The sequence below is a fragment of the Varanus komodoensis genome, unplaced genomic scaffold, assembly GCF_004798865.1.
Source record: "Varanus komodoensis strain SLA01 unplaced genomic scaffold, ASM479886v1 scaffold35, whole genome shotgun sequence".
Lineage (NCBI taxonomy): Eukaryota > Metazoa > Chordata > Lepidosauria > Squamata > Varanidae > Varanus > Varanus komodoensis.
Genome location: NW_025335856.1, coordinates 3,543,975 through 3,557,329, shown reverse-complemented (window position 1 = coordinate 3,557,329; position 13,355 = coordinate 3,543,975). Strand labels below are relative to the sequence as shown.

General features: G+C 50.9%; 1 protein-coding gene across 1 annotated transcript in view; it reads left to right on the top strand.

Moving 5' to 3' along the window:
• Positions 1-13,355, top strand: part of NECTIN1 (nectin cell adhesion molecule 1) — a 157,442-nt gene that overhangs the window by 87,185 nt on the left and 56,902 nt on the right. Inside the window, exon 6 of the mRNA XM_044439659.1 lies at positions 3,081-3,232. Coding sequence (XP_044295594.1) covers positions 3,081-3,232 — 152 coding nt within the window. The remainder of the gene's footprint in view (positions 1-3,080; positions 3,233-13,355) is intronic.

Genomic DNA, 13,355 nt, shown 5'->3' with positions numbered 1-13,355 from the left:
TAAGGGCTTCTTTTCAAGACTGACTCTGACCTTGCTCTGTTCTTTAGCTACCCCAAATTAAGCTCTGGGCCTCTGCACAGGAGTGCACCGGGCTCTTTCTTGCTGACTTCTTTTCTTGATCGTTGGGATGCATGTGGTTTGCTTTCAGTCATGAACACCTTTGCTGTTTCGGAGTCAGGGCTGGAGAGCCAAATCTGGCTTCCTTTGAGAGCCTAACCTTTCCCCCAACTGCTCCAGAGCATCACGTGACAAATTTGGCATCTGGCCCACCCTCCTTGCCCTGTTCCTGTCCACCCGTGGGAAGCAGCCCCCCAAGAGTCGCTCTGTAAGTCATGTGACCCTCAGGCTGAATGGGGCTCCCCTCCCCTCTCCTGCTCTAAGCCTTTGCCAGTTTAAATATTTGTCCTTTGACTCTTAACTGAGCCAGATCCAAACCCAAGTTATTTCTACTCATGTACTACAAGTGTCTTGCGGTTTCCTGTGCCCATTTATTATTTTTATATCCTGCCTTCTTTCCTTCCAAGGAACTCAGGGCGACTTCCATCGTTCTCCTCCTCCTCTCAGTCTTATCCCCACAACAACAACCCTGTGAGGTAGGTTGGACTGAGGGTCTGTGACTGGCCCAAAGTCACCCAGTGGGCTCCATGGCTGAGTGGGGACTGGATCCCAGGTCGCCCGAGTCCCAGTCCCGTGATCTTAACCACTGCACCACACGGGCTCTCCATCATTAGGGAAACTAGTCATGTTCCTTAAAATTGTGACTGCAGGCCACTCCATTCCTGCACCTGGCCCAGCCTTGTCTACCCAATCCGAAGGAGACAGCTCTGTAAATTCGGGGTGGAGGGGCTTCCCCCTCACCCACTGCCCGCTCCTTTTAATTGGAGGCTTTGCAATCTGAACCTGGGGCCTTCGACATGCAAAGCTAGTACTCTGCTGCTGCGTTAGAGGCAGCCCAATTGCTTGAGCTAAAGTAATTGCTTTACCTTGTGTTGGTAATTAAAAATGAGCGGACTGCATAATTCTCTTCCCGTGTGTGCAGAATTGTTTATGCTTCTTTGTTCCATGACTTTCCAAAACGCTTTGGGATTGATTCATCACCATGTTGCTCCCGTTTTGTTCTTGGGTAATGCCACGGAGCTAATATTGCAGTCCCTCGTGGACAAACAAGCATGAACAGAGAGGTGAGATGATACTGTTGACAACATGAGTTGTATGGAGAGCAGACAAATTAAGTCCTGTTCCAGTGCTGAGGAATGGTCACTGCCCGTCAATTTTGGGATGCTGCAAATCTCTGCTTCTTTGGATAAAACCAAGGTTCTAGCCCCTCAGGCTTTGTAGATATCAAAAGAGAGCTCAGTGCAAAATGTGCCCAATCTCAAAAGGCAGAAATGTGCTGGTGTGAGTGTTGGGGTAGGGAATAATTAGGATTTCTGGTGGGCTCAGGGGTTCAGTTTTCAAAGGGGAGGGCTTCAATGCACAGCTTCACTCTTTGCCCAAACTGGAAAATCGATTATGCCCTTATGCATTTGATGCAAATGATTTGGCCGTTCATGGTGCAGAATCCAACTTTTTGCCATGAGATTTCAGCACAGCTCTGCCCATGTTAGGTAGTGTCCATTGCTCGAGAAAAATGGCATGAGCATAACTCACTGACAAACCTTTTTAAAGAAAAAAGAAGGTTCCAAGATTAAGTCCCAGCACTTGCAGTTAACGATCTCAGTTCAGCTTAATTGATTTGCTTAAAACCACGAAATTACAACAAATAAAAATCAGGCATATCATAAATTGTCCACAGTGCCTTGGCATAAATTATCCCTGATACAAAGCACAGCATAAGATGAAAGGATTCCAGATGGCAGGGCTAGAAAAAAACCACCCCACATGCTCTCAGACAGAGAAATTGAGAGAGAGAGAGAGAGAGAGAGAGAGAGAGAGAGAGAGAGAGAGAGAGAGAGAGAGAGAGAGAGAGAGAGAGAGACTTTTTCTTGCTGTTTCTGTTGGAAACCTTGCAGAACCACTGCAACGCAGAGGTAGCAATGGGAAAGAAAGGTTGCTTCTCTGTTCACTGAGGCTTTCCCTTCTCACCTCGATGCTTCTTTTGCCTCGGGGTGGGTGCAGGATAGGAAAACTGTGCATTTTTCAATAGGAAAACACACACACACACACGCAGACTTCCCCCATTAATGAAGGCATGACAATGCGTCCTTTGGGCAATGCCCATTTTCCAAAAAGGATGCATTTGGCTAGCAGGACCCAAACCACACTCACCTTCAGGGTTGCAAGTGGGGTGTTTTCTTCAGTTCTTTGAGCGTGGATGAAAGGGCCGTACATCCTTAGTGAAGCAAGACAAGGCTGGCCGGGATGGTCACTCGGGGCAGCCGTCCGCCTGCCGTATTGCATCCAGAGCAGGAAGAGGAGGAGTCCCGACTGCAAGAGCTAAAACACATGGTGGGGAGAGGATGAATCCCCGCTTTCCCCGCTTGTGGCGTCTTGCGTGGTGGCTCTCTCCTCTCCTGCCAGGGAAGCATCATCTCCAAAGGCACGTTTGAGGGAGGCGAGCCTCAAGCACCGTTCTCCATTCCTAAGCCTGTTTTGCTTTAGGAATCAGACCCAGCCTTCAATTTCAATATAAATGGCATGGGGCAGGCCCCATTTTAAATATTTTGTGATCCTGCCCCTCCCACGGTATCTGGGTGATGTGGGGTTTCTTCACTTCTCCATCTTAGCTGCCCAACAACCCTGTGGCTTAGGTTGGGCTGAGAAAGAGAGAGACTTGCCGAAGGGCACTGTGCGTTTGGTGGTGGAGCACAGCCTTGAAGGCAGGTGTCCCGCAGTTTAGACTGGCATTCAGAGCACTTTGCCCCAGGATCTGTTGCCATCAGAGCTTATTCGAAGGAAAACCTGTGTGCTGAGATGCAGATAAGACGTTAGATGTAGGAGACATGGACAAAAGCCGCTGGCTAGGCTTGCTTCTCCTTTTGCGCATGGGTCCAGAAGATGGTGATGGAAGCTCAGAGTAGCCAGAATCCACTGGCCACAGAGCCTGGGTCACTGACCTTGGTGTCTTCCTTTCTGGGCAGAATGAATGGATCGCTTCCGGACAACGTGGAGGTTCAAAACAGCACCTTGTTCTTCAAGGGGCCAGTCACCTACAGCCTAGCGGGGACGTATGTCTGTGAGGCCACCAACACCATCGGCACACGATCGGGCCTGGTGGAAGTCAATGTCACAGGTAGGAATCAACCCCCGTGTAAGGCACCCTCTGTGGCAGAAGGGCGCGGGTTGCAGGAGGAAATGTGGCGTTCCGGTGTGCGCAACGTTTTGCTGTCTTGCTGTCACTTCTGGGTCAGGAGGGGTTCCGTGGTACATCCTGCCGTGCTCACAGGGGGTGTTTCCCATAAGGAGCTCTGATTTTGCTGGGATTCTCCATGTCATCGCTTCTCCGGCACTCGTCTCCTTTTGTTCACCGATGCTTTGATTCATTTGGCTTCCCCTTGTTTTCCTTTCCACGTCTGGTTCAAAGTAAGCATGGAACGCATTAAAGCAGTGCTGCATGCCATGTGAGTGAGTGTGTGAGAGAAAGAGAGATTCCGAAGGGAACACTGCAAGGGCAAGAAGAAAGGTGCGTGTCGGCTGAGGTAGTGTTTGTTTGCAGATGCCTTAGGAATAGAGATCATCTGACAGAAAGACCTCTGTTCGCTTCTTGGTAGGCTTGGTTTGAAATGGTTGGACTTGTTTGCTTTTAATTCTTAGTTCTAAGGAAATTATTGCACACACTGGCTTCCTGGTTGCTCATCTCTATAGTTGTTAAAGATAATTGGTCACACGGTCCCTGGAGACAAACGGCTTCCTCTGAAGTATGGGAGGAAGGGATGACATTGGGGGGGGGGGGCACAGGTGACATCATTAAAAATTGGGGGATGTTGTTATCGAGGCGAGAGTGAGCGAAGAGGCTTCTGGAGGTGTCCAGTTGATGACGATGAGTGGAAATGACATTCGGAGTTCGTGCAGGCTCAATATTTAGCCCAGAATTCCAAGCGTGTGTTTTAAATAGGAATGACTGCACTGTACGGCCATAGAAGATAGTTTTGTGTGGCTGATGAAAGCCTCTTGTAGTGATTGGCTGAACTGCCCTGATGTCACAGAGCAGGCAGAGTGCCACCTGGTGGAGATGATGAGGAGCCAATGTGACACTCAGCCAATGCTCCTATGCATCTTTAGAGAGAAACGTCCTGCGAATTGCAGCTGGGGCAAGCTGAGAGTTGGGGGTCTCTCTTCTGATCAAAAAGGCATTGCACAGCCCTTCCATCCTTCCTGCTGGACAGGGTCCCCTCCCCTCCCCTACCTTGTTTAGAGAATGGGTTGGTACAGTCCACACGGTTGCACCTGGACTCGCCTGGAGACAGCATTAGGCTAGGTGCATTTACGGTCTGGCACAGCGCAAAGCAGCTTTCTTCATCCTTACTTGTGGCTTGGTGAGGAACCAAGAGGTCTCCAAGAGCTGCATTAGGTCACCTCCTCTGCAAGATCTGTCCACCCTTTGGCAATCCAGATGCCTGGAACCCCCCAGGTGTCGAGACAATGCGCCTTTACACCAGAGATGCCCAACCTCATGCTTGGAGGCCGAGTTTGGCCTTCTGAGCCCTCGATTCCACTTTCCATGGTCAGCAGCTTAAGAAAAGTCATGCTAGAGCTGCCCAAGGAAACCCAAACACCTGTGAGTGCAGCTCGGTGGTTCCCCAGCCCTTGTGCAATTTCCCCCCGTTTTCAAGGCTGAAATGCCTGTCCTGAGGACTAGGGACTGGCAAGGAAACACATTTGGCCAAAATCCCCCTTTCGCCTTCTGCCTGCATTGGCAGGCAGCTCCAACCTCAGTGGGGTGGGGTGTCCACTTGGGGTTGTAGTCTGAACCTTCAGAGGTGCTGGTGATGCTGAACCCAAGCCCCAAAATAGGTGCAGCTCCACAGGTGGCCCCCTGAAAGTTCAGGCTGGCCCCTGGAGTGGGTGCACCATTAGTGCCAGCATCCAGGGGTGCTGCAGCTGAAGCAGAGGCACGAGCAGGATGCGGTCCCTGGGAACTTCTGCTGCTGCCATCTCTCCTGCCTGCAGATGTTCTTTAGTGGCCTCTCCCAGCTGAGAAACAGCTGCAGGAAGGAGGAGATTGACAGAGGTGTCTTCTTAGCAGAGCTGATGGCAGTGTTGCATCCCTTCCCATGATCCTGAGATGGCTACTTGCCATGTGGAAGAATAGCCTTCCCCGACTTGACCCCTGCTGGACTGCATTTCTCATTGGCTTCAGGGAGCATGGTCACTGTGGGGGGAAAATGGCAACCTGGTGGTGGTGGTGGTGGTGCATCGGACTGGCTGGTGGGGAGTGCCCCTTTGGAGTGTCTTTCCAGGATGCTTCTTGCCCAGCCTTCTTCCTGCAGCACTCGCTTTCTACTTTGCAAGGCGTGTTTGTTTGTGTAAATGTGACGTTACCTCTGTGGTTTGAAGCAGCACAGTTCTTTCTGCCACTTCAGGATTCTTCCACTTTGCTCCTGTATCTGCCGTGCTTGTAGAAGAAGCAGCAAATGGATTTTAAAGAGAGCTGGACAAAGTTATAGGCTCATCTGTCAGTGGACTGCCTATTGCTACTCGGGTGAAGTGCCCAGCCATTTTCAGCAGCACATCCCTGCATTTAATTGATTTAATTGCTAGACTAATTGGCAATGGTGTCTTTTTAGTCGATGGGTTCCAAGTTTAAAAGGCGCCTTCATTTTTGTTCTGGAAGGCTGTTTTTGTAATGGCCTTTCCCTGCCACAGAGAGATCGAAAAGCAAAATGGTAAGAGGGGCCTTCCCTGGGAAGCCTCGTCTCTTGACAATGAAGTCCGTCGTCTCAGGGTTCCTTCTCTCATCTGTCTCGGCAAGTCTCCAGTATCAAGGTTTGGGTGATATGCAAATGTGCTTTACAGTTTAAGTGGTGATTTAATGGATGCCTCTGTTGAAAAGGCAGATGATGAATCAATTAAAGGCTATTTTGATCAGTTGACAGTTCTAATCAAAATAATTGTTGGTGAGAAATGAAGCCAAAAAGGGAAAGGAAATGGGATGGGGAAAGCCCAGGTGGTAAACGGGGTGGGATGCCGCTCAGGAGCCTTTGCCAGGAGATACCAAGTTCAAGGGGATTAGCAGCCGCCTAGTTGGGCTTGGATGTGCAAAGCAAAATCCTTGTTAATCATTCATGGCCTGAGAATATGTTTATCCTGGACTCCCCACGGGCCGATTGGGCTAGCAATCTCTACCTCACCCAGTGATTACAGGGAGAAATTTTGGGGTTGGCTGGCAATTTAGGCACCACTGGCAGTGCTCAAAATCTCCCCCAAGAATAGCTTGCAGCAATTGGAGCTTGGACAGCTGCCAGCCCGCCCTGGGAGATGCAGGTGGGGGCAAAGAGAAGCATCTCTTTCAGATGTGTGCAGGACAGTGCTGCAAGTGGGGGGGGGGCAGCCTGCAGCTCCCCAGCTGACATCGCAACCCCCTGGGTGCAGCCGGGTCTGACCACTGGCAAGAGAGATCTGTTCCCTCCTTCCAGCTGCTGAAGGGAAGGAGTGGGGAAGGAAAAGGGGGTGGCAGAATGAGAAAAGCACCCAGTGACTCAGGGCTCCAGCCCGGCTGCCCACACACACACACGCACACTGCTATAGACCTGGCATGGTTTTGATTTCGTCCTGCTCTGATCAAATGAGTCGTCCATGTTCAGAAGCTCTCCGAAACCTGTCGAACCTATTCGGTCCAAGACAAGGGAGGGACAGAAGAAAAAGATGCAGATTCAGCCTGAGTGATGCCTGTCTCAGTTTTGATTTGCATGCATCTTTAGCCAGCCTACACCTCAGCAGCACATGGTGAAGGCGCTTATCCACCAAAGCAGAAGTGCATTTTTTGCAACACAGATCTGGATCGTTGCGCACCATGTTTTTGCCTCTGCCACTGTTGGCATGTCGCATTTATATCTCACGGTTTTCCTCCTGTGAGGAACCCAACATAGCTTACCTAGCTGCATCACCGTTGCCCCATGTGCCACATTGCAGAAAATTCTAAGTCATGTTACCAGCATCCGCAGGCGGGGTTAGGGAAGCTCCTGGCTGAAACCCAGTGGAGCCGCAACTGCCAGTTAGTGTTAGTCGTACTGGCCTAGATGGACCCCTGGTCCAAAGGCAGCTTTGTGTGCTCCTGTCGCTCTGCCTTTCCACCAGGAAGTGCCAGAGTAGCTTTGAAAAAGAGCAATTGTGCGTTAAAGAGCAAACATGCAATATTAAAAAAAAGATGCAACCAGAAGAACAAGCAAGAATTAAAAGCATTAGAAACAGCAAGAGGACTTAACACTGCATAAAAGCATATTCCATTTTGGTATGAAAAGCTATCAGTAAGGAGCCAGGAGAATTTCTGAATGGGAGGCAGTCCAAAATCTCGGCGCCTCCAACAAGCAGGCACCATCTCTTGTGTTTGCTCACTTCACAACTTGTGATGGTGGCAGCGATATTATTATTATTAATATTAACATTAACATTAATATTAATAGCAACATCTAGTTTCACTGTGCACCAGAAACAAAGATGACTCTCTAAAGGGTTCGCTGCAGGTAGGACCTTTTGGCTCGTGACTGAATAATTCAACGGCGTTTGCATCCGATCTCAGCGCCTTCCATTCACCAGCTCCAGCCCTAGTAAGAACTGGCTTTCCTGGGACACTTGTCAGCATCCGCAGCTAACACATTTTCACACCAGTTGTGAAATCGCTCGTGCGCATCCCGTACTTTCTAACATCAAAGGACCAACATATTCCCATTTATATAAATAAAGTGCCCATATCGGAGCGAACTCTGAGATGAATTTGTTCCTTCCGCTTGCATGGATGCGTGCACGCACGTACAAACACACGCGCGCGCACAAACACATGCTGTTTTACATAATGCTTTCCCATCCACAGATGATCGCCCTGCCCCACGAGGGAGTGTGCATGGCTGACTCAGTCTCTCGGTTGTGGCGCTTTGCTCCGAGCAAAAGCTGAAGGCTGCCATTAGAGTTACAGCACATTAAAAAGATGGATAAGTGGAAGTTTAATATTTTATTCCTCCAATCTGTTCGTGTAATAGCTTTGCTGGCATTGTAGGATATTTGTCAGGTGAGGTGAATCCACACAGCGAAATGTGTGACTTGATAATGGCTGGCTTCTGGGGCACTTAATAAAGAGACTCCGAGGAGAGGCCGAGCTGTGCACACCCGTGTTTTCCAGAGCCTTCCCGGGTTACGCATGTCGCCCCATAGGGGAACACACTCCATCGCGTGTGTGCAGGCACATCAACACGTGTATACAGCAGACAGTTTCACGCACGGTTGCTCAGATGCAGAGTCAGCCAGAGACCCAGGATCAGAAAACAGGCAATGCTGCTACCAGCGGCACTGAGGCATCCACCCCGAATGGTCCCAGGCCTTCGCGACCCTGAGCTGCGTGCCTGCAGCGGGATCCCTCCCGCCCGCTCGTTGGCATGCACACCAGGGTCTGTTCAGGACTGCAAGTTTCAGAAAGCAGACGTTAGGCCAGCCATGGATTCACAGCCTGGCCAACCTCACAGGGTTGTGGTGGGGTTAAAATGGAGAGTTGGAAGACCATGTAAGCTGCCTTGGTCTTGCAAGAGGGGAAAAAAGCAGGGTATAAATGTCATCATAAAGTTAAATACATATATAAAATTGCTCAGGTAAGGTTGCAGTCCTTTGGACTGAGAGACTATGCTCCTCGAAATTCCACACAGCTTGTTGTTGTTGTTGTTATATGTTGTCAAGTCATCTCCAACTTAAGGCGATCTTATGAATAAAAGCCTTCCAAAATACCTTGGCCATGACAGACTGCTCAGCTGTTGTTAGTTCCAGGTCGTGGCTTCCTTGATGGAGTCCATCCATCTCATACTTGGCCTTCCTTTTCTTCTTCCCCCTTCGACTTTCCCCAGCATGATTGTCTTCTGACTTCTCGTGATGTGCCCAAAATTCACTCAGCATTTGCTTCTGAGTACACTTGCTTCGGATCACACTGAGTAAACACCCCCCACAGTGGATCGGAGAACTCAGGAGGAGGCTGTTCCAATCTCCAGGGCTAAGATTTGAGGGGGTCCCACCTGGCCATGCCATGTCCTTCGCTTCTGATTCTGGAAGGTGCATTGGGAAAGTAGACGAGGAGCTGAGAGGAGGCCAAATGCTGCTTTCCTGCATTTTGCTCCTCAGGTGGTGAAGTCATTTCACAGGTGGGTCAGGTCTCTCCGGGACTGAGGTTTTGGTGATGCTCGAGCTTGAGCTGAAGGTACTTGATGAGTGGAAATGGATTGTGTGATGGAAGAGCAGAGCATGAGTCAACCTAGGCCTCTTTGATCAGCTGCATCCTTAATTGGGATGTGGAGACAATGGTTGGTGACAAATGACGCCAAACAAAAGGCAGTGGAAGCTTGTGATCCAGCTCATGGTGGGGACTCCTAGAGCCAGAGGCAACAGTAGGGCTGTGGACCAGGTTTTATAGCCTGTGGTTCACGACCTGCCTGGGCTTCTGGAAACAAGCACCACATTTAATAAATAAAAGCTGATGGATAAGCAGTCCATGCGGGGGAAGGGGAAGCAACTCCATCCCCTCCCAGTTTGGAAGCCTTTGCAAGCCACCCCGAAACGGATCAAGCGTTTCCCCTGCATGGCCCGTAGGAGCAGAGTCTCCCAGCCTGCAAAGCTGAAGGCAGGGCTGCCTTCTCCTGCCCCACCCCACCCCCCACAGACCCCATCAGGAAGCTCTTGATTGACAAGCAAAAGGTGACCCGGCAGAAAGATTAAATCCTAAACTCATCTGGCTTCTGTCCCAAAGCCTGTCGCAGCCTGAAATGCGGGCAGCAGCTGCCGAACCGCTGTGCGAGTTCCCAGTGGTTCCAGGCAGGCGCATCATGCACGAGCTCCCTCCTCCCTCCTTCCTGGCACAAATTCAAAGTGTCTGGTGGGAAATGCAGCTTCCTGTCGCTGCACACTGGAGCATTGATAGGGCAAGGATGGGCTGGCTTGTCACCAGCCAGAAATCCAGGCCAGGGTTTCATGGAAGCTTTCTGAACGGGGCATTTGTTGCCAGGGAACCTGTCTTGGTGGGCATCACACAGGGCAGGGAGAGGCAGCACTGGCCCCGTTTCCTCAAAACTCCGCTTCAGGTTTTGCAGCAAGTTGTGTAGCCAGTTGAGCCACAGATGACCAGACAGGGAATTCAGCATCCACATGTGATAGCAAGGAAAGGAGGGAATGGGGAAGATGGGCTGAGGCCATTTTTTACCCCTGGATAGCCCAGTTCCACCAGATTTACTTTTTTAAAGTGCAACTTTTAGAAGAAAGGTTAAGCTTTCTTCGCAGCTCCACTGTGTAGCATCAAGTATAGCTTTGCTGTATTTGCAGAGTGCTTTGCTGATGGCAGGATTCAGCCCTGGAGTAAGCTTGCGTTTGCCTGAGCGTGTGCAAAGGGCCTTTAACTCATTGCTGACACCTGCTGAACTTTAAATGCCATCTCAGCAGGTCACTTTGACAGATGTTATGCACTGGATTACAACGTGTAAGCACAGTTAGTTGGTCACAGTATCAGGTTTGCCGCCCCACTGAACACCTAATATCCAAAGCCAGCTGCTCCCCTCCATAGATTTTTTGCTTTTGGCAAATGCCACTTAAAACATAGTGAAGGCCAGAAGTCCTACCCAAAGAATGGTCCATTTTTAGCTGGCCAAGAACTGTTGCTCTCCCATAATACTCTGCATGGGGATTCACACTTGCCTATGAAGACGCATGCCGTGTTGTCACACCGAAGCCTTCATTCCTACTCATGCATGGCTCTGTGTGGCTCCCATGAGGCTCCGTGTTGAGCAAACGTGTGTGAGACTCATGGGCTCCACGTGCTCCTTTGTGCTTGGACACGCTGGGAAGTCCGTCCTTGCTTCTGATTCCAGTTGGTTTACATGAAGCCTCCTTTTGTGGCTAGTCCCCACATTGCACAGGGACTGCCACACACAAGTAAGATTTGTGCTGAGCAACAGCCGCACGATGCTGAGGCTGCTATGACAGGGGACTTGTTGGATGGACGTTTCCCCAAACTCTTGTGCACAGCAGAGGTGGTCATGCCGTGCGCCTCTGGAGATAATAGGCAGGAGTTTGGATACTGATGCTGCTCATTCCCAGCTGCTGGGGAGGAGGGAGGGATGGGGAGAGGGAGAGAGCGAGAGTCCACATCCTGCAACAGGTGGGACCCACCCAGTGCCAGCCTTCCCTGGAATGGTTGGATCTTGGAACCCTTCTTGCCCAGGAGGGGAGATCCCCAACTCCCAGGCCAGCCCCATTCAGTCTCCCCATAAAATAAACCCTGCATTGTCTTTCGCTTTGGCGGGATCAAAGTCATGCTGCCAGCTTGGCTCCCATCCAGTGTGAAACCCAGAGCGATCCCTCTCTTCTCTTCGCTTCCAGCTGCTGCCCCCAGAGACCACGCGGCTGGCGCTGGGACAGGAAGCTTGCCTGAATGCAACAGCTGTTGGAGCCCCGCAAAGCAGGCTGGGGAGGCGATCCAAGGGGGCCGCTTCTGAGGCCTGCCTGCTCTATTTTCATTAGGGGTGCGGAGAGAAGAGGTCACCATGCTGGAGAGAAAAGGCGTGACGGGCTCACTTTACCTCTCCCTCCACCCGCCCCTCCCCACACACTGCGCTCTTTCTTTTCTTTCCTCATGTCACAGCACCATTCTAATCCTCTCCAGATTGTTTTCTCCCTAATGGCTTTCTCATGTGCGGCACATGTGCACACGCTCCTCAGCACGGGTCTGCAGCAGCTCTGTTGGAGGATTGAGGGTGCGCTGCTATTCCAGGGGACGGCAGCCATGACCAGCGCTCAGCCCGAGGTTTTTGGAGTGCCAGATAAGGGGAGAGGCTCTGGCATATGCACTAATCGGCAGGAAGAGAATTTGGCCCCTGGAATGGCCCCTGGAGCGGGCCTCGATACATGCTGTGCATGACGAAGGACCTTGGTGGGTCCCTGCTGAGGCTGCGGGGAAGGCCCTCTCTGAGTGCCGCTGTCTCTTGAAACAGGACAATGATGGTCCAATAGACTGAATTTGAGATAGGGCAACGTCCTATCTGGGGGATGGCCTGCAGCTGAGAGGCCATCCTATTGCGAATGAAGAGAGACACAGAGGGGTAAACATGGTGCCAGTTATGGAAAATGTGGAGAGAGAGACCTCTCTCTCCTTCCTCCCTTACAGTACTAGAGCCCAGCAGGGCATTGCATGGATCTTCCATAGATGCTCTGGAATTCCCTCCCGCAAGATGTACTGCTGGCCGCCAAGTTGGGTGGCTTTGAAAGGGGATTGGGCAAATCCCTGGAGGAGAAGCCTACTCATGGCTACTGGGCAGCCATCTGAGTGGGATGGTGTAAATTGGTGAACTGCAACAGCAGGGGGTTGGTTCCTCCACCCTTCATGGCCCCTTCCAACTCTACTATCCTTTGATTCTATGACATCCTGGTGGTTATGTGGTACCTCCGGAAACAGAGGCAGTGTGTCTTCGAGCATCAGTTGGGGCTTCACCTGTTTCTGGGACTCCATGAGCAATTATGCAAACAGAGTGCTGGACTAGAGAGAGCTATGGCCAGTCAATCGGGGCTGCCCTTCCCTTCTGGAAGCCAGGGCAGGATGCATTCATTCATAAAGCGCTGAAACAAACCTGTGCAGACTGGAGTTCAACCAGAATGCTTGATGAGATGCCTGGATGTGATCCAGCCTGGATGTTCTTAGGAAGCCCCCAAGTTCGGGCCTCGAACCTGGAAGACCTCTGAATCCTTACGGAATGCTTATGGTGCTCAGCTGGATGGGCTGGCAGCCTGGCCCAATCGAAGGCAGCATGAAGTGAACACAGATCTCACTGGTGGGTCACCCCAGCTGCATTCAATCTCCGGTCTCAACAGTGTGAGGTAGCAAAGCTTGGAAAGGTGCTAACCCTCATACCTTGAGCACTGCTGTCAGTCAGAGTGGACATCACTAGACTGTATGGCTGAATGCTCATAGTCCATAAATGGGAGCTTTAGATGTTGACATCTGTTGGGGCTTGACCAAGCAGGTCCCAACAAAATGACCAAGAGAAGCACAAAGCTAAAAGACCGGAGATGCAAGGGATTGCTCCAGTGTTCTCCCTCGGTCCCTCTGCTCCTGCCCCCACATCCCTAAGAGCACCCAGTGTCTACAATGCCCATCTTCCTTTGCCTCCTCCTGGGACTTAGATTTGCCAAAGTTTGGATTGGGTTCCCCTGAGAGATCCTGGGTTGAATTCAGTCTC